Below are 27,842 nucleotides of genomic sequence, written 5' to 3' on the forward strand. Positions count from 1 at the left end.
ACCTGTGGGAAGGAGCTGGGGTAGCCTTCCGTGAGAGGTCTGCGAGTGACGGAGGACCAGGAGTCCACGCTCCCAGCAGTCACCTCCCCGAGGCTCAGAACGCGACTTCCCTGCTGGAGCCCGCCGCCACCAAGCGGTGAAGGGGCGGGGACGGGGGGGGGATCCACAGCCTGTGATTGGCCGCCGCTCTGCCGGCAGGTGACGCGCGGCGGGCGGGCCCCTTTGTGACGTCACAATCAGCTGTTTGAACGTTCCAATTTGTGCCGTGAGCCCCGCCGCAGCCGGCCGCACAGACTCACAGCCCCGCAGGTGAGTGCAGCCGCTCGGAGCGTTCCTTCGCTTCGCGCTGCCACCTACCCGCCCGGCGGCTCCAAGATGCGGCCCAGCCTGTGAGCAGCCGGCCACCCTGGGACGCCCGGCCGCACAAACTACCTCACGCATCCCCGCCCGCCGCAGCGCTCCAGCCCCTAGGTGAGTCCTGATTAGTGCGGGTCCCAGGGGCTCCCCGCGCCCCAGGACACGCCCTGCACCCCTCGCCGGCCCTCTGGCCTTTGTTTGTCTCCGCCGGCGGCCGCTGGGGCTGCTTTCCCCGCTTGCGATTGGTTGCCGCACGCCGGTAGGTCGTGACGTCGCCATATTTGCATATGACATTGAGACGTCACCAAGGCCAGCACCGCCCCCCCCCCCCCCCCCCCCCGGCTTGAGTTGCTGTCCTCCCGTGACCCGGTGGGCGCTGTGTCGGGTTGGGCCAAGGGTGAGAGACGCAGAAAAGGCAAGCGGGGCCAGAGGGCACTCAGCTGTTTCCTGGGTAATCTTGGGCTGGGGTTAAGCCTCTGACCTCCTGCATTCAACTTGCGACCTGAGAGAGGGTCCCACGGTACAGCTGGATCTAGGTTGGTGTGGGGGTGGGGTGGGAGGATTCGTTAGGGGATGAAGCCAGCCTGGAGATCCAAGTCTTTAGGACAGCGCCAGATGGTAGTGGAATCCCCTCTCCCGCTTCAGACTCCGCCCCAGAAGGACTAACATAATAACAACCTAATCCGGGACTTGTGTGCGGTGCCTTAGTTGATGTCACTCAGCCTCCAAACACGGAGATCTTTTTTTTCTCTTTTTCTGTTTTGGCTGTACTAGGGATTGGATCCCAAGTTCAATCCCTAGAGGTGTGTGTGTGTGTGTGTGTGTGTGTGTGTGTGTGTGTGTGTGTGTGTGTGTTTCCATTTCATGGAAAGGGAAACTGAGGCACAGAGAGCATTAGTATTTCACTGGAAGTCTCATAGCCAATTAGAGTCAGGGTTACTGAGTAAAGTGATGGATACATAGTCATGGACATATATATGATAGGAGTTCAATTTAAGTAACAAGTTGCACATTCTTCCCTTGAGAGACTATTTTGGGCTCTGCACCCATCCTGATAAAGGGCTCCTATGCTCCTCAATCCCTGGCCCTTTTCCATAAGATCTCTGGAGATTGTGTTTCATTCATGGCCCTGATTCCCTCTACCCTCACTGTACTTTAGAGCCCAATAGAATTGTTGTTCTCCCAGCTGTTTTGACCAGAGAAAAGTGAGTCACTAGCTGCCCGCCTCTGGATGTCTCTAGGGCTGATGCTGGTTAAGGGTGAGGTGAGGTTCTCTCTATTAGCTCCTCATCTTCTCCACAGCTTCCAAATCTGTCAATGACTAGGAGGGACTCAATATTCCTTAGTGCTGGCATTTCAGAAGTTGAGCTGTCCCCTCTTCTCTGCTCACAGAGGGGTAGAAGGGGATAGAGGAAAGCTTCTGACCTTCCATATGGGTGGACATAGAAGCTGTACCTGGAACCTTATGCCCAGGCTAGGGTTTACTCAAGAATGGGCCGGGCTAAAGGTGGCTTTGGACACAGATGTTGTAGTTATAAAAGGGAATAGTTATTCCTGGAGCCAGAGCTGGGAATCTGAGAACCAGGAAGCTGGCAGGCTGGGAAAGAAAATCCAAGAGCCATACCCTGGAGTGGTCAAGGGAGGGGAAAGGCACTGGTTGGCGGGTGGGGTTGTCATTCTTGGCTGACTGACTTGCTATTTGACCTCAGGGAGGGAGTACCTACTTGGAACCTCCCTTTCTTCTGTTGGTCTCTAACTGAACAGGCTAAGTGCAGGCTTTGGTATACAGTAGGTAGTCTGGGAGATGTGTGGTGAATCTTGGTACCAAGAACCACAGATATTTATGGAGGTGGGCTGAGCGGAGGGGCTGTGGCTGGATCAACGACCTTATCACTTCCCTAACGTCTGGATCATTATATCCTTGGATATTTTCTGTTGAGGCTTTCCTACCTGTATATAATTTGGACTGGATGTTCAAAGACTTGAGACTAGACTTGCTCCACTACTGCCTAGTTATGTTTGGGGATTGACTTTTGTTCTCTTAGATTGCAAAATCAGCTGGAGTAGATCTATAGATACCACTTTGGCATCTTCATTCCTTATCTTAGCCCAGAAAAGGACTGGGTGATGGCTTGGGTTCTGTTCCAGCCTTTAGTGCTTATCATTAGGGCTTTTGGGACCTATCAAATCCCTTCCTCCCTCATCACCTCCCACTGACCTGCAGTCTCACTGGGGCCAGGCAACCCCATCATTTTCCTCTTGGCCAGGATGCTGTCCTTGAGCAGGATCCTGGAAAAAAAAAAGGGGGGGGGGTTCAGTGGGGGGAGGTACTATGGGGAATAGGATTTTAGGATCTTCATATCTCATCTGACAGATATGTATGAAGCTTGCCCAGTCTCATTTGTGAGATCCTAGTAGTTCTGTGGGGTTTCTGCTAGCCAGCACTTTTCAAGCCACACAGGCTTCCACAGTCGTTTTTAGTCTCTGGGGTAAACGACTGCTGTTTAGGAAATCATGATGAAATTCAAAGTCCTTTATGGCTTCAGTCACCAAGTTCAAAATGCCTAATGAAGACACACAGCAAGCAAAGGCAGTATACTACAGTGGTTGTGAATGCTGCTTCTGACTACACAGGTTCAAATCTCTCACCTTTGTCTTATTAGCTATGTGACCTTGGGCAAATTACCTTCCTCCCTGAGCTTCCTCTGTTTTCTTCTGCAAAAGAGAGATATGCCCACTTTCTATATTTATTGTGTGAGGTAATATTTGTCCACTTGATAGTGCCCATCACATGGATACTTATATTTTATGATAATAATCACAATATGGACAATTCATTCCCTGCTTGGAGAATTTCTATTTTCAAGGTCCAATTTGTATGTTTCGTCTTTTGGAGACCTTCTGTGATAGAGTTGGTCATATATCAGGCCTTCAAAATTCCTGCAGAACCTTATAGTAACTTGTTTACTAGTTTATTGAGTGACTATCGTGTACTCAGACCCTGTTAAGTGTTTGGTTCATTCAATTCTTTTTTGTACTGGTCCTGGGCTTGAACTCAGGGTCTGGGAACTGTCCTTGAGTTCTTCCCGCCCTCTTTCATCTTTTCCTTCCTTCCTTCCTTCCTTCCTTCCTTCCTTCCTTCCTTCCTTCCTTCCTCCTTCCCTCCTTTCCTCCCTCCCTCCCTTCCTTTTCTTTCCCTTTTAAACTCTGGGCATGGGTGCTGTCCCTGAGCTTCTTTGTGCTCAATGTTAGCACTCTATGACTTAAGCTACAGCTCCACTTCTGGTTTTTGAGTGGTTAATTGGAGATAAGTCTCACGGTGACTTTTCTGTCCCAGCTATCTTCAAACCTCGATTCTCAGATCTCAGCCTCCTGAGTAGCTAGGATTGCAGGCATGAGCCACCTGTACCTGGCTTTGAGTTTCTTTTGCTCAAGGCTAGTGGCTACCACTGGGGCCACAGCTCCACTTCAGACTTTTTTTTTTCTCCGATTAATTAGAGCTTAGAATCTCACAGATGTTTCTGCCCAGGCTAGCTTTGAACTGCGATCCTCAGATCTCAGCCTCCTGAGTACTTAGGATTATGGGTGTGAGCCATGAGTGCCTGACTCATTTAATTCTTATTAGAGGCCAGAAAAGGGTACTTACTATTAGTAGTCATTTGACAAAAAAAAAAAACAACACAGGTAAATAACTTCCTAAGTTCACACAGAAAAGCCTGGATCTGTATGCAGAAAGACATCAAAAGTCCCCCCCCCAACCCCCATTCTTTTCACTAATGGGGGCCGGCGGGGGTGGACTTCAGCCATCCTGACGCCTTGCTGTGATCCCCAGGATTTTACACTGCCATAGGGCGCCCCCTTGAGGCCGTGTCGCCCCTCCACCATGTTCCAGCGCCTCACCAGCCTCTTCTTCAGCACCCCCTCGCCTCCTGAAGAGTCCGACTGCCCCGGCGCCTTCGTCTCGGCAGAGGATGAAGTGGACGGCTGGCTCATCATTGACCTGCCGGGTGAGAGCCGAGACCCCGGTCCGCACTCTGACTCCTGGGCCGGAGCACACGGCAGTGGAGGGGAAGATCGCTCCTTGGGGGTTGGAGGTCCCCAAGACAACTGGCAAACTGAGGTTGGAGCCTCAGGGGACCCTGGAAGTGGGGTACCCTGTCCCCTTCCCTTGCAAGCCTGGGCTCCTGTCTGTCCCCGAGCGGCAGGGTTGGGGGCCCACCCCCTGGGGTCCCTTGGGGCATCCGGGAAAGACTCCCATGGGTGCTGCCTGGGCAGGACGACGCACAGGGCTGCGGGTCTGACTAACGATGCCCTTTCTCTCCCCGCCCGCCCCCTGTGTCCGGTATGTGTGTGTCCCCTCCCCCCCCACCCCGCCCCGCTCTTCCCCCTCCTCCGCATGGCTCCCGCCTTCCTGCACCCCGTAGACAGCTACGCGGCTCCCCCCAGCCCCGGGGCCGCCCCGGTCCCTGCCGGCCGCCCCCCACCCGCGCCCTCCTTGATGGACGAGAGCTGGTTTGTTACCCCTCCCGCCTGTTTTACTGCAGAGGGTCCCGGCCTCGGGCCCGCCCGCCTCCAGAGCAGCCCCCTGGAGGACCTCCTCATCGAGCACCCCAGCATGTCTGTTTACGTCACCGGCAGCACCATCGTGCTGGAGCCCGGGCCTCCTTCCCCGCACCCTGAGGCTGTCTTGCCCGACGGCGATCTCAGTGAAGGGTGAGGTGCAGGTGTGGGCAGCGGGGGGGGGGGGGTGGGGGCGGAGGTGTCTGAGGCCTGCTATGAAAAAAAAGGCCTTCGGGTAGAGGGCGTGGGGGTGGTGGGCGGGGCTTTCGAGCGGTGGGCGGGGCCTCGAGGCAGGGGCGGGGCTTGCTGGGACCTGGCTTAGAGACTCAGACCAGAGAGGGCCTGGTGGTTGGAGCTGCCCAGGGGCTTGTACAGATTGGGAGTTGGGGGCTGTCTCCCCTCCCTCCCTCTTCCTGGTCCAGTTTACCCGTCCCAGGGACTAGAACCAAGGAGGCATTTCCAGTTGGTGTCCGGAGAAGGGTTGTACCCACCAGTTGGATGTCAGGTACCCCCACTGACCCGCAGAGTGAGAGTAGGAGATGCCTGCGGTGCCCCGGTTGCAGGTACCCCGACAGAGCCCCACTCGCTCTATCCTTGCAGAGAGTTGGTGGTCGCCCGCCGTGAACCTCGGGCCGTGCACCACGCCGCCGCCGCCGCCGCCGCCGCCGCGGCTCCTCTGCCCGCGCGAGCTGTGCTGCTGGAGAAGGCGGGCCAGACGCGGCGGCTGCAGCGGGCCCGGCAGCGGGCCGAGCGCCACGCGCTGAGCGCCAAGGTGGTGCAACGGCAGAACCGCGCTCGGGAGAGCCGCCCTCGCCGGCCGAAGCACCAGGGCAGCTTCATCTACCAGCCGTGCCAGCGCCAGTTCAACTACTGAGTGCCCCCACCGCGCCATGGATCCCTCACCGTCTTTGCATCCCTTGCAGCAGCCAGTGTGCTGCTCGAGGGGCTGCTGGGGTGGGACACCACACCTTCCTTAAGTGTGTCAGGTGGGGTGGTGACCCTTCCTTTCTTAACTCCCTTGGTTTTTCCCCCCTCTGGGATCCTCTAACCCACCTCTGAGTCCCTCCTTCTCCCAGCCCCCTTCATCCTTCCCAAACTCAGCATCTAATCCTGTCTCCTCACTCTCACTCCCCATCTTCCATACTTTTCTGACTCCCATCCCTGTATCCCTGTCTCTCCCTACTTTGCCCTTTTGCACCCCCCCCCGCACCCCCTGTTTCTAGGAGCCATTTTTTGCTCTGATCTGGCTCATACCCCATCTTTAACTCCTACCTTACAGGATTCACCCTTTCCTACTTTGGCATTACATTCACTCCTGTTCCCCTATTCATTCCTAGCAATTCCCTCCGAAATGGATGAAGAAAAGGGACTCTGAGCCTCATCCTGACCAAGTACAACTTGCCATGCCTGGGCCAGTCAGTCAGGGGTCAGGCTCAGGGTTTTGCTTCTAATCTTCCCCTTCTCCCTGTTCTGAGGGGCTGGGCTTCTGAGAGCTGCTTAGGCCTAGAAAGGTAAAGTATGTAGAAGAGGGCAGTGAAATGTGAGTTTCGAGGGAGAAGGTGGAGGGATAAATGGAGGGAAAGAGCAGCCTCTTGGAGATGCAGACAGGACAGACAGGTTGAGAAGCTGTAAGGGAGCAGGGCAGGATGGGAGCTCGTACTGTGTATGTTCTGAGAAGACAAAGCCCTGCTCTCAGGCCAGAGCCTGGAGTCAGCCCAGATTTCCCTTTCCTATAGTCACACCTTCCAAGTCTTTTCCTTAAATTTACCCCTCCTCAGGTCCCTGAGTCTGAAGGGCTTAATACCTTGCCATCCCACCTTTATATGTCACCCCAGGAGTAGAGGCTGGGTAAGGGCCTGCTATCCTGGCCATTTATTTGTTCACATGCCTAAGGTGCTAGAATTAGCTTAGGGGAGATGCAGGCCAGAGGGCTTCTGGTCAGAGAAAGAGCACATACCCCAAGGGAAGATTGCAGAATGATGCTCAGAAGGACAAGCTGTGGGGTGAAGCTCTTGTCTCTGGTCTTAACAACTAGTATGGCTGGCTAATAAACACTCCTAGAGCTCTACTCTCAGTCCCCAAATTTTCCCTGTCTAGGCTCAGGGCCTTCAGGGGCCCTCTTCTTTTTCTCCTCCAGGGATTTTCCTTTTCCAGGTTGCTGGGGGAGAACTGGTGCCCTATGGCCCCCTTCCCTTCCCCTCCAGGTATGGAGAAAAGGATCGGAATCCCTGGATGAGGCATACAGGACGGGGGGGTCAGCTTTCCTACTTGTGCTAGGACTGAATTTTGGGCTTAGACACCAGCAAAAGCCTCTTAAAATGCCCGGAGTTGTTTCCCATTCTCTTTCTAGCTGTCCTTTTCTAGTGTGTGCTCTTTCTTCTTTGAAACTTTTAAGATTTCCTATTATATACTAACATAGATATTCCCCTTCACCCCAATTCCAGGTTTTGAGTTTTCAACCCCAGACTTGGGGTTGGAGAACATACTGCATTCCTAAGGGCAAAAGCAGCTGTCCTCCCTGATTCTCTACCCCTTGGCCTGATGTGGTATGTGGGGGCAGGAGAAAGGAGCTATCCCTATGGATGCTGGGATAGGGGCAGAAGCCCTGTTGTGGTCTTCTATTCCAAGGAAAACGCCAAAATCATACTCTAGGGAGATCAAAGACCCCACACTAGCTACATGGGTTCAATCAGATGACCTTCTTTCTCTCCTCAAATTCTTCAGTTACAACATAGTACTTTTATTCTTCAAGCTACCCTTAGGTCACTTCCCAGCCAGCTTAGGGTCTTCAGCACTTGTAAGAGCTGTAATTCCCTCCAGCCCTTCTTGCCTACTTTTCACTGCCAGCCGGAGCCTAGGGTCAATCTTGAGCAGTGCCCATGATCCTGCTTGGTGGGAGAAGAGTCTGAGTGATGGGGCATTTGACTTAAATTTCAGAAGGCCTTGACTCTTACCTGTATTTCTGGAGGCTCCTGTAGTTCTAGAACTCTCCAATCTCTTCACCTGGCTGGTTGCAAAGCTCATTTTTTTTTGTACTTTCCTATAAATTCTGTAGCATTGGAGTGTGGCAATATTTTAATTATGTAGAGATTTCTAAGAACCAACACTACTCAGTCTCCTGCTAGTCTGACTCCTGAAGCATCAGACCTTGTCATACTGTATTGATTGTGTATGTGCCTTTCACCTTGAGCATGCTTCAGGATTTTTTCATAAACTACAGAACTTGAATACACAAGGGAACCAGAATCCACAAAGTCCTATGCAACCTTAGACAGGAAGGGGTGAGAGAGTTTGTCTCACTTGGTTTCAGAGATCCTAGAGAAGTTTGTACCAGTTTGTATTAATGTCAGTACTACCAGCACTTTGCCAAAACTAAGGATGTCAGAGGGACCTGTTTCTAGAGTGAGTCCCAGTTATATCAAAAGGTGACTTCCAGCTTTCCCCAATAAGTCTAAGTGGTTCTCTTGAGCTGGATGTCACTTTCTAACCTTTGTCAGTCTGGCCCCAGCAGGCACCATGTGTGTATGAGTGCAGTTTGGTGCTGTTTTGGAGTATGCCTGCTCCCTAGTCCCCTGCCTGAAACCTTCCAATCAACTTGCTATGACCCATCAAGTCTTAGGTGCAACAAGGACCTCATCAGGGCTCTTGGATGCCTCCCAGGATTCATAGCTTTACGTGAGGGGACTGAATGCAGACAAACCATAGCCTGCTTCTAATAACTTCCTCCCTACCCTGCCACCTAGTTCCAAATGGAACCAAGTTGAATGCATCTCTGTTGGGTGTTTTATGTTGAGACTGGCTGAAATGAAGAGACTTTGGTTGACCATGTTGTGATGTGTCAACAGATTCAAGGACACAAACACCTTGACTTGGTCATGTGGCATGCCTGTGTATGTGTGTAACAGGATTCTGATTGTTAGATTGCATTGCTATTCCTCTATGGGAGAAAAAAATTAATATAAAGAAAAACAAATAAAAATCTATTTAAAGCACATTATGCATTCTTCCTGAGTGGAGCTAAAATTTGAGGAGCACTGTGTAATCTGAAGCAGTTGAGGCACAGGGTATTATTATGTTGGCTTTGGTTCTGGTGTATGTGTGTGTCAAAGGAGGGGAAGAAGGTAAGTATCAGAGAACAGAGTCAAACTGGAGCCTGACTCATAAAAGCTATTTTTAGAGGATCCTTATAATATTAGACATATATTAAGACAGCTGAAATAGAGCTGGGAATAAGTACTGCCATCATCGACTCATTCTTTTGGTATTAGGCACTAGGTTATGTGGCAAGGGTAAGGAGCCACTGGAAGAGAGGTATAAATCTAGCTCTAGGAAATATGGCAGAAGACTAGAGGTGAGGCAGACACAAGGATAGTCTCAAACCCTGAAATTCTGGAAGTAGGGTAAAGGTAGAATTTGGTCTTAGAGACCACTGATTTTGAAGAATTGAATCCAGGAAAAGGAAAAAAAAAAAAAAACACCTGGACATGTTGATAAGCCACTCCTAGGTCTGAAACAGGCAAGAAATAGGGCAGTTGCAGAGTAGGATATTGTGGATATCTCTAAAGTATATAATACGAAGTGACCCTTTTTAATTTGGGAGCTACCCATCTAGCTGCAGAATTAAACTAAAGATGGAAACCTGACCTAACTGGGCTAAAACTCAGGGTCTCATATTCTCAGCTGTTTTGTTCACACTTGCACTCTACCACTTGACTACACCTCCAGTCTATCTTTTTTGCTGATTAATTGGAAATAATCTCTGAGACCTTTCTGCCTGGGCTGGCTCTGAACTGCAACTCTCAGATTTCAGCCGCCTCAGTAGTTAAGATGGTAAGAGTGAGCCGCCCATTCCTGGCTTAAAGTAGTTAAATTCTTGATGCTGGTCGGTCTGGGTTTATCTCCTGAATGGTGGAGGTGTAAACACAGTTGTTTTGGGCAACATATGCATAGAGAAAAGATGTTTGAGGTGACAAAAGAGTGCCATGTGGGTAGCTGACATCTTCGTAGCTAGAAAATCCTGAGCAGCTTTTAATCCTATATTCTGTTATTTGCAATCAAGGGAAATTTGACCAAGATCTAAGTACTTGGTATACTGCTGGACAGGGCTGTTTCTTCAACAAGAATCAGATGAGAAGTACATATATTGTCCTCAACTTTTTAGGTGGACATTTCAGATGCAGTGTGTCTTGAGTCTCAGACTCATTTATGGTCTAAAGGAAGAGCTTTCCCAGTAAACCCTTACCAATAATATACCTTTATGTTCTATTACAATGACATTTATTTAACACATTCAGTATTTCACATTGTACAAACCCCTTAGATTCTCTTTATTCACTGGTCCATTTCTACAACAAATACATCCAAAACACTATATAATAAAATTATTTACAACATTTTCAAATGACAAGATTGCTTTTGCCCTGCTACTGCTATTCACACACAGTACTTCCCACAGCACAAGACATCATTAGAAGATCTAAAAATGCTCACCCTGTACTCTAGGCTGCTTAGGAAATGTGAAAACTATTAACATTTATGATGGCATTAGCTCCTCTCAATACATGGCAACATTTTAGAAACCTTGAATTTCATCTTGTAACACCAAAAGGGCCAAACAACCCTGCTTTCCCCATTGCACTTTAAAAAACAGGTGGCAAGGACTAGGAAAAGGGTCACATTATTAAAATGACTAACTGTACAGAAATAGATTTTAAAAAGTCACAGCTCAAAATTACTCTTTGTAAAATTCACACACATTTACAAGGATCAAGTCACCGTCCAGCTTGTTTACTTGGATTTTCTTCGCTTGGATTGCACCGCACTGGTAATGTCTGTGGGGGAAAGGAAGGACACATTCAACTGAAGCCATTGACTCACAGTCCACAAGGCTAGGGCTGATGAAAGTGAAACCCCACTAGACTTTGAGACAGTTCAAGGGACACCTGACGTGCAGTCACAGGCTTTGCCTCATGACTTAAATGGGAAGGGTATGGTCTTGCACATTAGAGCCTGGCTGTTGTGGAAATGTGATACAGGTGAACAGGTGGTGGGAACCAACACACACACATACACACAAAATGTCTAGAACATTGGCAGGGTAAGGAAGAGCCTCCCCACTTTTTGGTGGTACTGAGGTTTGAATTTGTGCTGTCACACTTGCTAGCTTGATGCTCTACTACCTAAGTTATGCCTCCAGCCCTGCTTTTTGCTGGTTATTTTGAGATGGCATTTCTAAGACTTTTCTGCCTGGCTCTGAACTGCAGTGTTTTACATCTCAGCTTCCTAAGTAGGTAGGATTATACGCATGAGCCACAGGTTCCCCATTAGCCTCCCTTACATTGGGCAACTAATCTGACAATCTTCATCAATCCCTTTCCATAAAGCATGGATAGGCTGACAGTGTACTATTGGTAAGAAGCCAATGAGTGATGCCATAGTGAATAAATTGTGTCGAAAGCCTAGCCTTTAGTTCTTTTTTGGAGCCAAGTCATTGTTTGTAGTAAGGGGACTCTTAAAGTCTCTAAACATGACCACAAAACCCTGGTTACTAGTGCCTACTGTGGTCTGGTATCTCAAGGCTAAAGATATAAACATGGAAGCAGTTCACAACAATCACCTTCTCTGAGCCTCAGGGCTATATGGAAGAAATGGGAACTAAGTGATTTATATGCAGTAACAGTGATATGAACTGGATGACTTTTCCTTTAATTTCTTTTGTACAATCAATTTTCTTTCTATTTTGAGATGTGTCTTCCTATGGAACCCATGCTGGCCTCAAGCTCTCAATTGTCTGCCTCTGCCTCCCCAGGGGTATGTGCTACCATACCCAACTACTTAATCTTATCAAGGCTTGCTTGCTCTATTTTTGTGCTAGTCCTGGGGCTTGAACTCAGGATCTAGACACTGTCCCTGAGAGTTGAGTTGTTGTTTTTCTCCCATTTCTTCATTGTTAAAGTGATGTACAGAGGGGTTACAGTTTCATACATAATATCCCTGAGTTTCTGTGCTCAAGGCTAGCACTCTACTACTTGAGCCACAGCTCCACTTCTGACTTTTTTTTTTTTGGCCAGTCCTGGGCCTTGGACTCAGGGCCTGAGCACTGTCCCTGGCTTCTTCCCGCTCAAGGCTAGCACTCTGCCACTTGAGCCACAGCGCCGCTTCTGGCTGTTTTCTGTATATGTGGTGCTGGGGAATCGAACCTAGGGCCTCGTGTATCCGAGGCAGGCACTCTTGCCACTAGGCTATATCCCCAGCCCCCACTTCTGACTTTTTGATGGTTAAAGGAAGATTGTTACAGACTTTCCTGCCTGGACTGGCTTTGAATCATAGCCGCCTAGTAGCTAGGATTAAGATAAACAGTTGAAGTTTGTTGTGGTTTTTTGTTTGTTTGTTTTGTTTTTTGGCCAGTCCTGGCCCTTGGACTCAGGGCCTGAGCACTGTCCCTGGCTTCTTCCCGCTCAAGGCTAGCACTCTGCCACCTGAGCCACAGTGCCCCTTCTGGCCGTTTTCCATATATGTGGTGCTGGGGAATCGAACCGAGAGCTTCATGTGTAGGAGGCAAGTGCTCTTACCACTAGGCCATGTTCCCAGTCCTTGTTTTTGTTTTTTTTAAGTAGTATTGGGGATTGAACTCAGAGTCTCAAGCATGCTAGGCAACTGTTCTGCCTTCTGAGCTACACCCTCAGGCCCTATTTTCTTTCTTACTGTGCTTTGAGTGGCCTTCAACTCATGATCTTGTGTCTACCTCCTGAGTGATACAGGTGTGTACCACCACACTCTCCTCATTATTTGTATTGATTTTAAAAAGTCACTATTACTTTACATGCTGCTCCATAATAGGCATTCTGATCTTAATATAAAAAGTGTTTTAAGGGGTTGGGGATATGGCCTAGTGGCAAGAGTGCCTGTCTCATATACATGAGGCCCTGGGTTAGATTCCCCAGCACCACATATACAGAAAATGGCCAGAAGTGGCGCTGTGGCTCAAGTGGCAGAGTGCTAGCCTTGAGCAAAAAAGAAGCCAGGGACAGTGCTCAGGCCCTGAGTCCAACCCCCAGGACTGGCCAAAAAAAAAAAAGTGTTTTAAGTACTTTTCATCAAGGTAATAAAAAATTTCTAGCACATTAATATGAGAGACAATTTTCTAGGCACAAGGGCACATATCTCTATATAAGCCCAGCTAGACAGGAGGCAGAGATAGGAGAATCACAGTTTCAGGCCAGTGTGGGCAACCTTAATGAGACTCTATCTCAAAAAATAAGCTGGGTGAGGCACTGGTGGCTCCTGCCTATAACCCTAGCTACTCAGGAGTCTGAGATCTAATGATTGTAGTACAACGCCAGACTAGGCAGAAAAGCCAAGAGAGACTTATTGCCAGTTAACCAAAGTGTGGTTCAAGTGGCAGAGCTCCAGCAATAAGCAAAAGCCAAACAAGAGCATGGGCCCTGAGTTCAGAAAGCCTTAATAACAGCATAAAAACAACAAAAAACAAGTTGGCTGTGGTCTTTTATACCTGCAATCCCAGATAAATGGGAAGCAGGAAGACAAGAAAGAGAAAAAGAGCTGGGCACTGATGGCTTACACCTATACTAGGTATTCAGGAGGCTAAGAGCTGAGGATCATGGTTCAAAGCTAGCCCAGGTAGTAAAGTCTGTGAGATTCTTATCTACAAGTAACCATCAGAAAACTGGAAGTGGCACTGTGGGACCTCATCCAAGCCCCACAACCAACAACGAGAGAGAGAGAGAGAGAGAGAGAGAGAGAGAGAGAGAGAGAGAGAGAGAATATGAATCAGATTCATCCATTTCTAGAAAGTGACCTGAATTTCTTCACGCTGCATATTTAGGTTTAGTGTTCTAAGCAGTGTTTCTCTTGTCTTTTGTATTATAATATTCTAAGAATCTAAGCTCCCATAAATACATAGATGTAACAAGAAAACATTTTACTGATGTTAGCCATGGTAATTACCAAGAAGTGAGATAAATTCTAAAAAGACCTATGAAATGTTCTTAGGGTCCTGTAGGTGAAAATATTTTCTAAAAATATCTTATTGGGAAGTCATATTGCTTGTGCCATTTGATAGCTTGTTTATTTAATATGTAAAGTAAAATATAATTATTTAATTTTAATAAAAATTAAAAAGGTTATATAAGATCTTATTTAGCAATCTTTCATTAATCAGAAGACAGACAGATCAGAAGTTGACAGAATATTAAAAATGGTGTTAATTTGGGCTGGGGATATAGCCTAGTGGCAAGAGTGCCTGCCTCGGATACACGAGGCCCTAGGTTCGATTCCCCAGCACCACAAAGTGTGGGGGGGGCTGGGGATATGGCCTAGTGGCAAGAGTGCTTGCCTCCTATACATGAGGCCCTGGGTTCGATTCCCCAGCACCACATATACAGAAAACGGCCAGAAGTGGCGCTGTGGCTCAAATGGCAGAGTGCTAACCTTGAGCAAAAAGAAGCCAGGCCCTGAGTCCAAGGCCCAGGACTGGCCAAAAAAAAAAAAAAAAAATGGTGTTAATTTATGTAAATGAACTGAGATGAACTGAGTTTCACACAGCTTCCCATAACTCATCTATCTGTCCTTTCTTTGTTTCTTTCCTTCTTTCTTTCTCCCTCCCTTCTTTCCTTTCCCTCCCTCTCCTCACCTTGAGTGCCTTTTGCTGCACTCTACCACTTGAGCCATTAGTGCCACTTCCAACTTTTTATGTTTTTAACTAGAGATAAAAGTCTCACAGACTTTCCTGCCTAGGCTGGCTCAATCCTCAAATATGGCAATTTTCAAATTTCAGCCTCCTGAGTACCTAGGATTATAGACATAATTAGTTCTTTATATCTAATGTGCAAACTTATTGTTCACTGCAGCAAACTTATTTGCACTAAAAATATACAAGGTTTTGTCTTGATTCTGTTCACCCTTTAAAAGAAATCTATCAATTAGATCAAATTTGGAAGCTTCTTCCTTGTTATGAGATAAAGAACTAAGTATGGTGTTTCTGAGAAACACAGGTAGCTGGGAAATGACATGGAGAATGGAAAACTAAGCAGTGTCAGGCTCCCCTTCCTCCTCTGCTTGTTCCCATCTGTCCAAACCACCCAATGAACTGGCATCTTCCCTTTGAGGACGAATCAGTGAGTAGGGCCACCTACAGAAAGCAACTAACTTCTGCTAGGAACTGCCAAAAAAAAAAAAAAATTCACCTTTTGGATACTAGGGGAGTGATGATAAAGGATGTACTTTTATATTATCATTTAAAATTTTTGTAAAAATTGATTTTCAAGCTGGGTGCTGGTGGCTCACATGTATAATACTAGCTACTCAGGAAGCGGAGTTCTGAGTATCTCGATTTGAGGCCAGCTTGGGCAGTTACGTTTGTGAGACTCTTATCTCCAATTATGCACCAGAAAGCCTGAGGTGGAGCTGTGGTTCCTGTGGTAGAGCTCAGAGAGAGCAGTTAGGCCCCACATTCAAGCCCCAGGATTGGCACAAAACAAAACAAAGAAAAATCATTTCTATGTTAATAGTGAATTAATTTCAGAAGGCAGAGTACTCATTTGCATATTTGTGGAAACATACCCAGTCAAGTGCAATTTTAAAAAGAACTTTACTTTTTTGTGGTAGTGAATTTTGATGTTTGTAATTAAAAATAGAGACCTAATCAACCAAAATAAAAAAATGGATCAGAGTGACCAACCAACCATGTAGGTCTCTTTGGCTGTGCCCAGAAATCATCTATTGTACCTGCTCCAATCTGGCAGTTTAGTAGGCCATTGCCAGCATGCTAAAACAAACCACTCTCACAGGAGGAATGTGATTAATGTCACTGATTCCCCTAATACAAAATTAATAACTCTTCTTATTATAAACTATGGTATTTCTCAGATTTCAAGAATTTTATAAAAAACAATGTTCTGATTTTGTTTATTAAGTGCAAAAAGGATAGTCTTCCCTCTTCAAACTGTGAAAAGTATAGATTCTTCAGGAATATACTTCCATATTTCAGGTATACAGCATTATATAGTAACAGAAGTCAGCTCTACCTCCCTTCCCCTAGCAGGGTCTTGCTTTGTAGCCCAGGCTGGCCTTAAACTCTTTTTTGTTGTTGTTGTTGTTGGTTGTGGGACTTGAATTCAGGGCTTGGGCGCTGTCTCTGAGCTTTTTCACTTGAGGCTAGTGCTCTACCACTTTAAGCCATAGTGCCACTTCTGGTTTGGGGGGTAGTTAATTGTAGATAAGAGTCTCACAGATTTGGGGCTGGGAATATGGCCTAGTGACAAGAGTGCTTGCCTATGAAGCCCTGGGTTTGATTCCCCAGCACCACACACACATATATATATATATATATATATATATATATATATATATATATATATATATATAAAACGGCCAGAAGTGGCGCTGTGGCTGAGTGCTAGCCTTGAGCAAAAAGAAGCCAGGGACAGTACTCAGGCACTGGGTCCAAGCCCCAGGACTGGCAAAAAAAAAAGAGTCTCACAGATTTTCCTGAGATCCTCAAATCTCAGCCTCCTGAGTAACTAGGATTACAGGCATGAGCCACTAGTGCCTGGCTTGGCCTTAAACTCTTGATCCTTCTGCATCAGCTGCCTGAATGGGATAAGTATGGCCACTATCTCTAGCTAACCAATTTTATATTTATAATTTCTGGATATGAGTTCAAACACAATTACAGTTACAGTTATTTCATGACTTGTTTCATATTTTTAGAAATAACACAGTTGACAAGCAATGTGTTGTTGTTTTTTTTACTTTTCTTTTTAAGTGATAGGGACATGCTCTAACCACTGGGATAAATTTCTAACTTAATAATATGCATGTTATTCTTTCATTTGAATACAAGAGTTTTAACACTTAAAATCCTAAACAGTACTAATTTCTGACATAAAAGGTAACATATCCTTAAACAGTTAAGAGAATAATAGCCTAAAGATTTGAGACTGATGTGGGGATTTGCAAGTAACTTTCCACTTGTAGGGCTGGCCAGACCTAGAGAGCCACTCACCATCCCTCTGAAGTTATGATGGTCTCTTTCAAGTCAGTCGTTAAGCCTCAAAGCCTGGATGCAGCAGGCATTCCAAAATTACTATTACCATCTGGAGACCACATCCAGACTTTTCCCTAACTCTAGACCTCTCTCTAAAATAGTCTCAGATTTCCATCTTTTCTTGGCTGGCATTTCTCTGCAGACTAGCGCTAACTTGTTCATTTCTTCTAAACTGTCCCAGATGCTCCTTAGATTAATTCTTTCTGGTGCACAGTAACTACTACCTTTAGTACCATGAGGCTCTGGGCTCATGGCTACAATCCTAGAGATCTGAGGATCATGGTTCAAAGCCAGCCTGTTCTAGAAAGCCTGTGAAACTCTGATCTCCAATTAACGACCAAAAGGCCAGAAGTGGGGCAGTGACTTGAGTAGAATTGCTAGCGTAGGGGAAAAAAAAGACAAAACAAAAAAAAAAAAAAACAGACACCATTGACTCATGCCTAAAACCTTTGCTACTCTGGAGGCTGAGATCTGAGGATTGCAGTTCAAAGATAGCCGGGACAGACAAGTCACTGTGAGACTTTTTTTTTTTTTTTTTGCCAGTCCTGGGGTTTGAACTCAGGGCCTGGGCACTGTCCCTGATCTTCTTTTGCTCAAAGCTAGCTACTAAGCCATTTTTCCAGCCCAAAAGGTTTTTTGTTGTTGTTTTGCTAGTCCTGTGGCTTGGGACTAGGGCCTGAGCACTGTCCCTGGCTTCTTTTTGCTCAAGGCTAGCACTCTACCACTTGAGCCACAGCACCATTTCTGGCTTTTTCCGTTTATGTGGTGCTGAGGAATCAAAACCAGGGCTTCATGCATGCTAGGTGAGCACTCTACCACTAAGCCACATTCCCAGACCAAGGGTATTTTTTTGAGCTGTATTGTTTTTTCTTTTCTTTTTGGTATTGGGGAGCAAACCCAGGACGTTGCACTTGCTAGGTAAGTGCTTTGCCAATGAGCTACATGGCAGCCCTGTGAGACTCTTATTTCCAATTAACCTCCAGAAAACCAAAAGTGGAGTTGTGGCTCAAAGTGGTAGAGAGTTAGCCTTGAGCAAAAGAGCTCAGGGACAGCACTCAGGCCCTGAGTTCAAGCCCCACATCTGACAAAAAAAAATAATTATGTATCATATTTGATAGCTTCAAAGACCTTGACCCTTTGGGAAAGTAAGGGCCTACAAGAACAGATAGATCAGAGGGGAAGTATATTTTCCCATAGCTTTAACCTAAGTTTCTTTCTTTTTCTTGGCAAGTACTGGGACTTGAACTCAGGGCTTGGGGGTTGTCTCTAAGCTTCTTTTGCTCAGGGCTAGCACTCTACCACTTGAGCTATAGCTCCACTTCCAGTTTTTTCTGTGTATGTGGTACTGGGAAATCAAACCCATGGCCTCATGCATGCTAGGCAAGCACTCTACCACTAAGCCACCTTCCCTGCCTGAATGTAAGTTTCTTAAAGTCAGGAAAAATAGGAATAGAGGCACAAATAGAGGCATTAGCCTTAGACTTGAGGAGGGGCAGTTCATAAGTAGGACAAAGAAGGCTATTTACTAACTTTTTGATCCTGGTAGTAGGAAATTGATAGAGTTCTAATTTTTCTGTGAAGATGTCAGAGCCTCTATTAAAGAAGAATGGAGAAAGTAGGAGCTAGAAGTTTAAAAAGAGCACAGGCAAGCCAGGCATTGGTGGCTTATGCCTTATAATCCTAGCTGCTCAGGAGTCTGAGATCTGAGGATTGAGGTTCGAAGCCAGCCTGGGGAGAAAAGTCTATAAGACTTTTATCTCCTAACTACTCAGAAAAAAAAAAAAAAAAGGCTGGCAGTGGCACTGTGGCTCAAGTAGTAGAACACTAGCCTTGGGTACAAAGATGCTCAGGGACAGTGCCCAGCCCTGAGTTCAAGCCCCAGGACTGGCAAAAAAAAAAAAAAAAAGTACAGGGAGCTGGGTGGCTCATACTTGTACCCTAGCTGCTGAAGAGGCTGAGATCTGATATCACAGTTTGAAGCTGGACTGAGGAAAGACTGTAAAACTTACTTTCAGTTAACCATCCAAAAGCTATGGTTCAAGTGACAGAGCACTAGCCTTGAGCATAAAAAGCTCAGAGTCTGGGCCCAAGCCCTAATTTCAAGCTCTAGGACTGGTACATAAACACAAAAATAAATAAGATACAATACAGATGATGTGATGGTGAATGTCTGTAATCCTAGCAGGATTACAGGCCGAGGCAGGTGGAATTTAAGGCCAGTGTGAATAACATAACAAGACCCTGCCCTTTAAAAAGCAGGGGGAGAAAACCAAAAAGAAAAAAAGAATAGAGATTAGGAAAGAATCTTTTTCACAGAAAAAGGAAGATAGCTGAGCTATATTCAGGATCTATTTGAAGTAGGTGATCATGAACTCAAACAGATCACGCTGCCATGTTACTACATTCTTTCTTGTTCAGCAGTGTTCACTGCCCTTCTGTACACACAAAGAAAACATATAGTTATGTGAACTGAAAAATAAATGAAAAAGCCAATAAGTAGCAAAAAATCAAGTAACCAGCCAAATTTAAGGAACAGAAGCAAACAGGAAGGACAAAGTCCTCTGCTCCTATGATGAAGACCTTATTCCTCCATTTGACCTGCAAATAGTCCCCACATCCCACTGCTAACCTTTAGAAGAGCTGGAGGCTGAAGCAGGTCGAGAGGATCGTTTACGATGTCCATTTTCCACACTTTCAGAAGCCACAGCTGGCTCTTCAGTTCGGGAGTTTCTTCGGCTTGGGGTTTTGGATTTTTCAACTATCTCTTTTGGCTCACTGCTGAAAAAAAGGAAGCATAAAGTTTCCAAGGAGCCAAGGAATCAAGTCACATAAAAAGTACTTTTTCTGTATTTATTATGTTTTAAAAATTACTTTATTGTTATTTTAAAGGTGATATATGGAGGGATTATAATTACATGAGTCAGGTAATGAGTATGTTTCCTTTTGTACAGTATCTTCTTCCCTTTCTCACTCTCTTCCTGTCCCTTCTTCCTGTCTCTACCCACAAGTTGTATGGTTTACTTTCATTAGTGTACAGTAAGCTCTTCCTGCTGCACTTTTCCACCTCCTTTTTCTTCTGTAAAAAAGTATTCATTATAGAATTTCATTAATAAAGTAGATTAAGCTGGTAATGAACCTTAGTGGTAAAGTGCTTGCCTAGCACCGAGCATATTGGGCTCGATACCCAGAACAGAGGAAAAAAACCCCAAGCAAAACAAAAAATAAATAAATAACAGCAACGTGCTGGTGGTTCATGCTTGTAATCCTAGCTACTCAGAAGGCTGAGGTCTGAGGACCACAGTTCAAAGCCAGCCCAGGCAGTAAAATCTATGAGACTCCAACCTCCAATTAAACACCAAAACAACAACAAAAATGGAAGTGGAGTTGTGGCTCAAGTGGTAGAGCACTAGCATTGAGCAAAAAAGCTCAGGGACAGGGCCAAGTTCAAGCTCCAGGATGGGCATGAGAAACAAAAAGAAAAACAGACAATACAGTCATTTTGGAGGGAGAACTATATTCTTCCCTGGGGACAATAAAGTGATTCTTTGCTACACTACTGACAATTTAAAAGTAAGTCTAGCCTATTATATTAGTAACAATAAAATTCTAAATAAAGCATAATGCTGAAGAGCTTACTGGAAAACAGGAACATAGAACTTAGAACAATTTCCATAAAACAAATCTTCATCAGTTTTCCTGGTAATAATTTTCCTCTTCAAAAATTTAAAAGAAGCTGGGTGCTGATGGCTCACACCTGTAATCCTACTCAGGAGACTGAGAATTTGAGGATCCAAGTTCAAAGCCAGTCAGGACAGAAAAGTCCATGAGACTCTTATCTGCAATTAACCACCAGACAACCAGAAGTGGCACTGTGGCTCAAAGTGGTTGAGCATTAGCTTTGAGCAATAAAGCTCAGGGACAATGCCCAGGCCCTAAATTCAAGCCCCATGATTGACGCCCCCCCCCCCAAACAAAACAAAACAAAACCCAAACCCTGCATTTTGTAATTTTATAAAAGAGTAATGAAAAAGGTATTTAAGATGTGTGAAGACTGCTACTAATTCAAAATAGTACCTAAAATTATGAATATGTAACATTTACTATGAGCCTAGGACAGTTATAAGTCATTTTATGGGAATATATTTATACTATTCTGTGAACCCTTTCCCCTCCCTCCCTTCATCTCGATTTCTTTCTTTTCTTTCATTTTTCTTTTTCTCTTTCTCTCTTTCCCTTTTCTTTCTTTTCCCTCCCTCCCCTCCTTTCTGGTACTGAGGCTTGAACTCAGGGGTCTTATATTTGTTCAGCTTTCTCATGGGCTAGCACTATACCACTTGAGCCATGCCTCTAGCCTAGCTTTTCCTGGTTAATTGGAGATAGAATCTTTAGTACTTTACTGCCCATGTTGGCTTTGAACTCAGGGCCTTCTACTTGCTAGGCAGGCACTCTACCACATAAGCCCTACTTCCAGCTTTTTTTTGTTTTTTGTTTTTTTTTGTTTTTTAGGTAGGGTTTTGTTTTTGCCCAGGTTCAGCTTCAGACTCACATCTTCCTACCTATGGCTTCCACATAGCTGAGACCACAGGCATGCACTTTATGGATTGAGATAAGGGTCTCACTAACATTTTGCCTAAGTTGGCCTCAAACTGTGATCCTTCTAATCTCTACCTCCTGGGTGGATGGGATTACAGGTGTGAGCTACCATTCCTGCCCCTAATTACTTTTTTTTTCTGGTGCTAGAGGATGACCCCAAATCCTTGTACATGCTAGGCAAATGCTCTAAATGGGAGCTACATCCTCAGCCTTGGAGATATCTTTGACTCTCATGACTTGGAGGGGTGTTACTACATTTTTCTTTTTGTAATGGTATTGAGGCTTGAAGTCAAGGTCTCACGCCTGCTAGCCAGGTGCTCTATCACTTAAGACACCCACTCCCACCAAAGCCTTTCTGGTTTTTATTTTTTCAAATAATTTCTGCTTTTTGCTCACATGGATTTGGACCACCAAACAGAAGGATCTGATCATTCTATTTTTCTATTTATGCTTGATATATAGCTGAGAAGACAGAAGTGCAGTATCACATCCAGATTTTTTTTTTTTTTTTTTTGGCCAGTCCTGGGGGTTGGACTCAGGGCCTGAGCACTGTCCCTGGCTTCTTTTTGCTCAAGGCTAACACTATGCCACTTGAGCCACAGCACCACTTCTGGCCATTTTCTGTATATGTGGTGCTGGGGAATCGAACCCAGGGCCTCATGTATATGAGGCAGGCACTCTTGCCACTAGGCCATATCCCTAGCCCCCACATCCAGATTTTTACTGGGAGATGGGGTCTCATGAACTTTTTGCCTTGGCAGTCCTCAAACCATGATTCTTCCAATCCCAGCTACCTAAGAAGCTAAGGTTACAGTTGTGAGATACCAGGTCCTGTTGCTACTGGCATCTTTTTTTTTTTTTTTTTCAGCTGGCATCTTTTTAGTAGAGGTCAGGGATGCTGCTAAACATCCTATAATGAATAAGACAGCCCTTCATAACAAAGAATTATCTGATCAAAAAAGTGAATAGAGCTGAAGGGCTAGGAGGTAGCTCAGTGGCAAAGCACTTGCCTAGCAAGTGTAATGTTCTGGGTTCCATCCCCAGTACCAAAAACAAAAGACCAGAAGGAGGCTGGGAACATGGCCTAGTGGTAAAGTGCTTGCCTCATATACATAAAACCCTGGGTTTGATTCCTCAGCACCACATGTATAGAAAAAGCAGGAAGGGTTGGGAATATGGCATAGTGGCAAAGAGTGCTTGCCTCGTATACATGAAGCCCTGAGTTTGATTCCCCAGCACCACATATATAGAAAACGGCCAGAAGTGGCGCTGTGGCTCAAGTGGCCGAGTGCTAGCCTTGAGCAAAAAGAAGCCAGGGACAGTGCTCAGGCCCTGAGTTCAAGCCCCAGGACTGGCAAAAAAAAATAAAATAAAAAAGCAGGAAGTGGCGCTGTAGCTCAAGTGGTAGAGTGCTAGCCTTGAACAAAAAGAAGCCAGGGACAGTGCTCAGGCCCTGAGTTCAAGCCCCAGGACTGGCCAAAAAAGAAAACAAAACAAAACCATGAATAAAGCTGAATGAGGCTGGGCACCAGTGACTCATGCCTATAATCCTAGCTATTTGGGAGGCTGAGATCTGAGGATCAGGGTTCAAGGCAGGAAAGTCCATGAGACTCTTGTCTCTAATTAGCCACCAGAAAAATAAAAGTGAAGCTGTGGCTCAAAGTGGTAGAGTATGAGCCTTGAACACAAAAAAGCTCAGGAACAATGCCCAGGCCCTGAGTTCAAGCTCTGCAGCCAAATTAAAAAAATAATAAATAAGGTGAATAAGATTAAGAAACTACAGTGTAATCCTTTACTTTAGGAAAAATTCCATTCCTGAATAAATCCATTTCTAACAAAGTAATATTTTTATAGAGCTATAATCACACACAGGGGATGTCAAAATGCTTTGTTTATATTAATGAAAATAGATGACTTGAGCCCGGCACCTGTGGCTCATGCCTGTAATCCTAGTTACTCAGGAGGCTGAGATCTAAAGATCACGGTTTGAAGCCAGATTGGGCAGAAAAGTTTGTGAGACTCTTATCTCCAATAAACTACTCAGAAAAGGCTGGAAGTGGCATGGTGGCTCAACTGGTAAAGTGCTAGCCTTGAGCACAAAGAGGCTCATGGACAGTACCCATGCCCTGAGTTCAAGCCCCATGATTGGCCAAAGGGGGAAAAAAAGATGTGAAACTGCTTAACAACAACAGCTTACAGGCCTAGAGGTATGGCTCAAATGGTAGAGCTGCTTCCTAGAAAGTTTAAGATCCCAAGTTCAAACTCCAGTACTACCAAAAAAAAAAAAAAAAGAAGAAGAAGAAAAGAAAAGGGCCAGTTACTATTGCCTCATGCTTATAATCCTAGATACTCAAGGGGCTAAAATATGGGGGTTGTGGTTAAAAGCCAGCCAGGGCAGGAAAGTCCATGAGCCTCTTATCTACAATTAATTAGCAAAAAGCCAGAAGTAGAGCTGTGGCTCAAGTGGTAGAGTGCTAGCCTTAAGCCCAAAAGCTCAGGGATAGTGCTTAGGTCCTGAGTTCAAGCCCCAGCACTGGCACAAAACAAAATAAAACAAAACGAGAAGAGGGCTGGGAATATGGCCTAGTGGCAAGAGGGCTCGCCTTGTCTACATGAAGCCCTGGGTTTGGTTCTCCAGCAGCACATATGTAGAAAATGGCCAGAAGTGGTGCTGTGGCTTAAGTGGCCGAGTGCTAGCCTTGAGCAAAAAGAAGCCAGGGACAGTGCTCAGGCCCTGAGTCCAAGGCCCAGGACTGGCCAAAAACACACACACATGCACACACACAGAAAAAAAACGAAAGGAAAAAGGAAAAAGGGCTGGGAATATGGCCTAGTGGCAAGAGTGCTTGCCTCCTACACATGAAGCTCTCGGTTCGATTCCCCAGCACCACATATATGGAAAACGGCCAGAAGGGGCGCTGTGGCTCAGGTAGCAGAGTGCTAGCCTTGAGCAGGAAGAAGCCAGGGAAAGTGCTCAGGCCCTGAGTCCAAGGCCCAGGACTGGCCAAAAAAAGAAAAAGGAAAAAAAAGCCAATAATAACGAAAGTACAGCATATCCATATTCAGTCATAAAAACGTAATGTTGCAGAAGAAAGTTTATTAAATTTTTTTGTTATAAGACAGTACTGGGGGTTTTAACTCAGCTTTTGTGCTCATACCTCTTTTCTCTCTATCACTTAAGTCATGCCTCTAGTTCTGGCTATTTTTTGCTGGCCTTTTTCTTTTTCTGGTTAAAATGAGTCTCACAGACTTTCCTGGCCAGGCTGGCTGTGAAATTTGATCCTCAAGATCACAGCCTCCTAAGTAGCTAGGATTACAGATATGAGCACTGATACTTGTCTTGGAAAATTATTTTATAATTTACAAACTGTTCATGACCCAGTATTAAGTGAGAAAAAGTTATTAACATTAAGAATACTATAATCTAATTTTCATTATATAGCCATATTTGTATGTTACCACATGGAAAGCATATTTGCTACAGTGTTGTTATCTGTATGCATCTTCCAGGAAGAACATTGGAAGGTGATAAACTAAAATATATTCAGTAAATATTGTGGAAATGTAGGAGAACATATTTCTTTGGTAAACTTTGATAAACTTTGCTTTGATAAACCTTTTACTAGTTTCATGGTTCAAAACGTGTATATTGTGGGGCTGGGAATATGGCCTAGTGGCAAGAGTGCTTGCCTCCCATACATGAAGCCCTGGGTTCAATCCCCCAGCACCAAATATACAGAAAATGGCCAGAAGTGGCGCTGTGGATCAAGTGGCAGAGTGCTAGCCTTGAGCAAAAAGAAGCCAGGGACAGTGCTCAGGTCCTGAGTCCAAGCCCCAGGACTGGCAAACAACAACAACAACAAAAACCCTTGTATATTGAAGTCATTAGAAAAAAAGTTGATTAATATACCACAAGTGGCAGAGCTCTTGCCCAAAGTATTCAAATCCCTTGGTTAAATCCTCAGTATCATAAGCAAAACAAGACAAAAGAAATAATAATGCAAGGGCTGGGAATGTGACTGAGTGGTAGAGTGCTTGCTTGCCTAGCATGCATAAAGCCTTGGGTTCAATTCCTCAGCACCACATAAACTAAAAAAGCTGCAAGTGGCACTGTGGTTCAAGTAGTAGAGTACTAACCTTGAGCAAAAGGAAGTCAGGGATCTGAGTTCAAGCCCCAGGACTGGCAACCCGGCCCCCCCCCCCAAAAATAAAACCAGAAAAGAAAAAGAAATAATAATGAAAGAAAACAAAACTGGTCAAAGAGTGCCCTTTCTGAGAAGTCTCCCATGCTTCACTACCTAACAGAGATATATCTTCTGACTTTTGAGTTTCAGTCCATATATGGCATTCTAGAACACCTATCAGACTGTACAGCATGTTCTATTTTAATGTCTCTAACCTTCCATTGGATTTTGAGCTCCTTACAAACATAAATCATGGCTTGAATATGAAGCCATTGTTTATTCCTGCAAGAGGATCCTTTGTTAGTAGCATTATGGCTGGGAATTGAGCCATACTATTCACTACATGAACAGTTTTATGCTTTATGTGAAACAGCTACCCCATACTCAACCACAGCCAAAGCAAGTTAAAGAGAGACCAGACCAGAGCAACAGCAGAATTACAAATTAAAGGGATTAGCACCTCCTTTTACGGGCGGTGAGGATGCTTGTCTGGCTGGGATCCCAGGAAATAATAAAAAAAATTCTGAGGAAAGAAGATTCCTAATGAAGGGCCTCTTTATAAAACCAGATAGATTGAGGGGCTGTGTGGCTTAGTGGTAGAGTGCTTGCCTACCATGCATGAAGCCCTGGGTTCGATTCCTCAGTGCCACATAAACAGAAAAAGCCAGAAATGATGCTGTGGCTTAAGTGGTAGAACACTAGGCTTGAGCACAGAGAAGCTCAGGGACAGTGTTCAGGCTCTGAGTTTAAGCCTCAGGACTGGCAAAAATAAATAAATAAATAAGAAAAAACGGGGCTGGGAATATGGCCTAGTGGCAAGAGTGCTTGCCTCCCATACATGAAGCCCTGGGTTTGATTCCACAGCACTACATACATAGAAAAGGCCTAAGATGGCACTGTGGCTCAAGTGGCAGAGGGCTAGCCTTGAGCAAAAAGAAGCCAGGGACAGTGCTCAGGCCCTGAGTTCAAGCCCCAGGACTGGCAAAAAGAGAAAGAGAGAGTGAGAGAGAGAGAGAGAGAGAGAGAGAGAGAGAGAGAGAGAGAGAGAGAGAGAGAGAGAGAGAGAGAGAGAGAATAAAAAACATTTAAAAAAAAACACCTGATAGGCAGAGTATTATTGTAGGAATAGCAATGAATTTGGAATAAGATGATCAGGAGTCAAATCAAAGATGTACATTTAATAGCCAAAAAATTTAATTCTATACATTGAACTATTTACTGTGGTGAGAAATAAACATGTTATCTCATTCAGTTTTCAGAACCATAGACAGTATAAACTCAGCCATCAAGTTTATTAAGAGAAACTGTTAGTGAAACCCCAACTGAGGAGTTGGAACTTACAGTTGCTCTCAATGTGAACAGTAAAACAGGTTAGTGTAAGAGAAGAGGTTTAAAGACTAAAATAGCTGATGCCCTCAAAGAGGCATATGCCACAGTTAAGTGGCATAGTTAAGATCATCTTACCTTTGTCCAGAGACTATGGCCACATTTGCCTCAAGTTCTGTAAAAAATAAAAAAATACAAAGGACAAAATGAGATGTGGACGCTCCTGCTGTATAGGCCCACCGGGAAAAACTGGATGCCTATGAAAATCCTGAATACCTTATTTAGGCTAATAGGTCTGTATGCCCAGCAGGATTTTCACCCAACATGGTATGGAGAGAAAATTGGCACTGACCCAACTTGGTTTGCTGGGGACATAAGATACTTATTTGGTCTATTTTTATTCCGACTTCACACTGTGAAATGATCCTGTTTGGAGCAACAGAACTAAATTCACACTGCCTGGTTTATATTTCATCTAGCTACAACTAGGTTAGTAAAATAAGCATCTTCCTTTCATGTAGAGAGATTGTTTTCATTCTGAAAATATCTCTACCCTTCTGTACGTTTTTTTTTTTTTAATGCAGCAATCTGTTTTCTTTTCTTTCTTTCTTTCTTTCTTTCTTTCTTTCTTTCTTTTTTTTTTGGTGTTGATACCGGCGCTTGAACTCAGAGCCTGGACACTGTTACTTAGCTGTTTCACTCAAGGCTGATACTCTACCACTTGAGCTACAGTTTGACTTCTAGTTTTTTGGTGG

The 27,842-nt window shown here is 45.1% G+C and overlaps 2 protein-coding genes across 10 annotated transcripts in view; one reads left to right on the forward strand and one right to left on the reverse strand.

Annotated features, from left to right (window-relative positions):
* Nucleotides 1-244: 244 nt before the first annotated feature.
* On the forward strand, nucleotides 245-8,909 carry Tp53inp2 (tumor protein p53 inducible nuclear protein 2). Of its 2 annotated transcripts, none has more exons than XM_048349049.1 (4): nucleotides 245-471; nucleotides 4,190-4,364; nucleotides 4,782-5,070; nucleotides 5,518-8,909. In XM_048349049.1, the coding sequence occupies exons 2-4, from the start codon at nucleotides 4,241-4,243 to the stop codon at nucleotides 5,789-5,791; spliced, it is 687 nt and encodes a 228-aa protein (XP_048205006.1). In that variant the 5' UTR covers nucleotides 245-471; nucleotides 4,190-4,240; the 3' UTR covers nucleotides 5,792-8,909. The 2 variants fall into 2 exon arrangements, with proteins under 2 accessions (XP_048205006.1, XP_048205007.1); XM_048349050.1 differs by having other exon boundaries at nucleotides 4,902-5,070.
* A 1,268-nt stretch (nucleotides 8,910-10,177) lies between these two features.
* Nucleotides 10,178-27,842, reverse strand: part of Ncoa6 (nuclear receptor coactivator 6) — an 83,564-nt gene continuing 65,899 nt past the window's right edge. For 7 of the 8 annotated variants that reach the window (XM_048349045.1, XM_048349043.1, XM_048349042.1 and 4 more), the window contains 3 exons: nucleotides 27,226-27,262; nucleotides 19,614-19,762; nucleotides 10,178-10,748 (listed from right to left, as the gene is read on the reverse strand). In XM_048349045.1, the coding sequence (XP_048205002.1) occupies nucleotides 10,705-10,748; nucleotides 19,614-19,762; nucleotides 27,226-27,262 (230 nt within the window). In that variant the 3' untranslated portion in view covers nucleotides 10,178-10,704. The remainder of the gene's footprint in view (nucleotides 10,749-19,613; nucleotides 19,763-27,225; nucleotides 27,263-27,842) is intronic. The other variant, XM_048349046.1, reaches the window with a different exon arrangement.

This window comes from Perognathus longimembris, chromosome 6, assembly GCF_023159225.1.
Source record: "Perognathus longimembris pacificus isolate PPM17 chromosome 6, ASM2315922v1, whole genome shotgun sequence".
In the NCBI taxonomy this organism is placed as follows: Eukaryota; Metazoa; Chordata; class Mammalia; order Rodentia; family Heteromyidae; genus Perognathus; species Perognathus longimembris.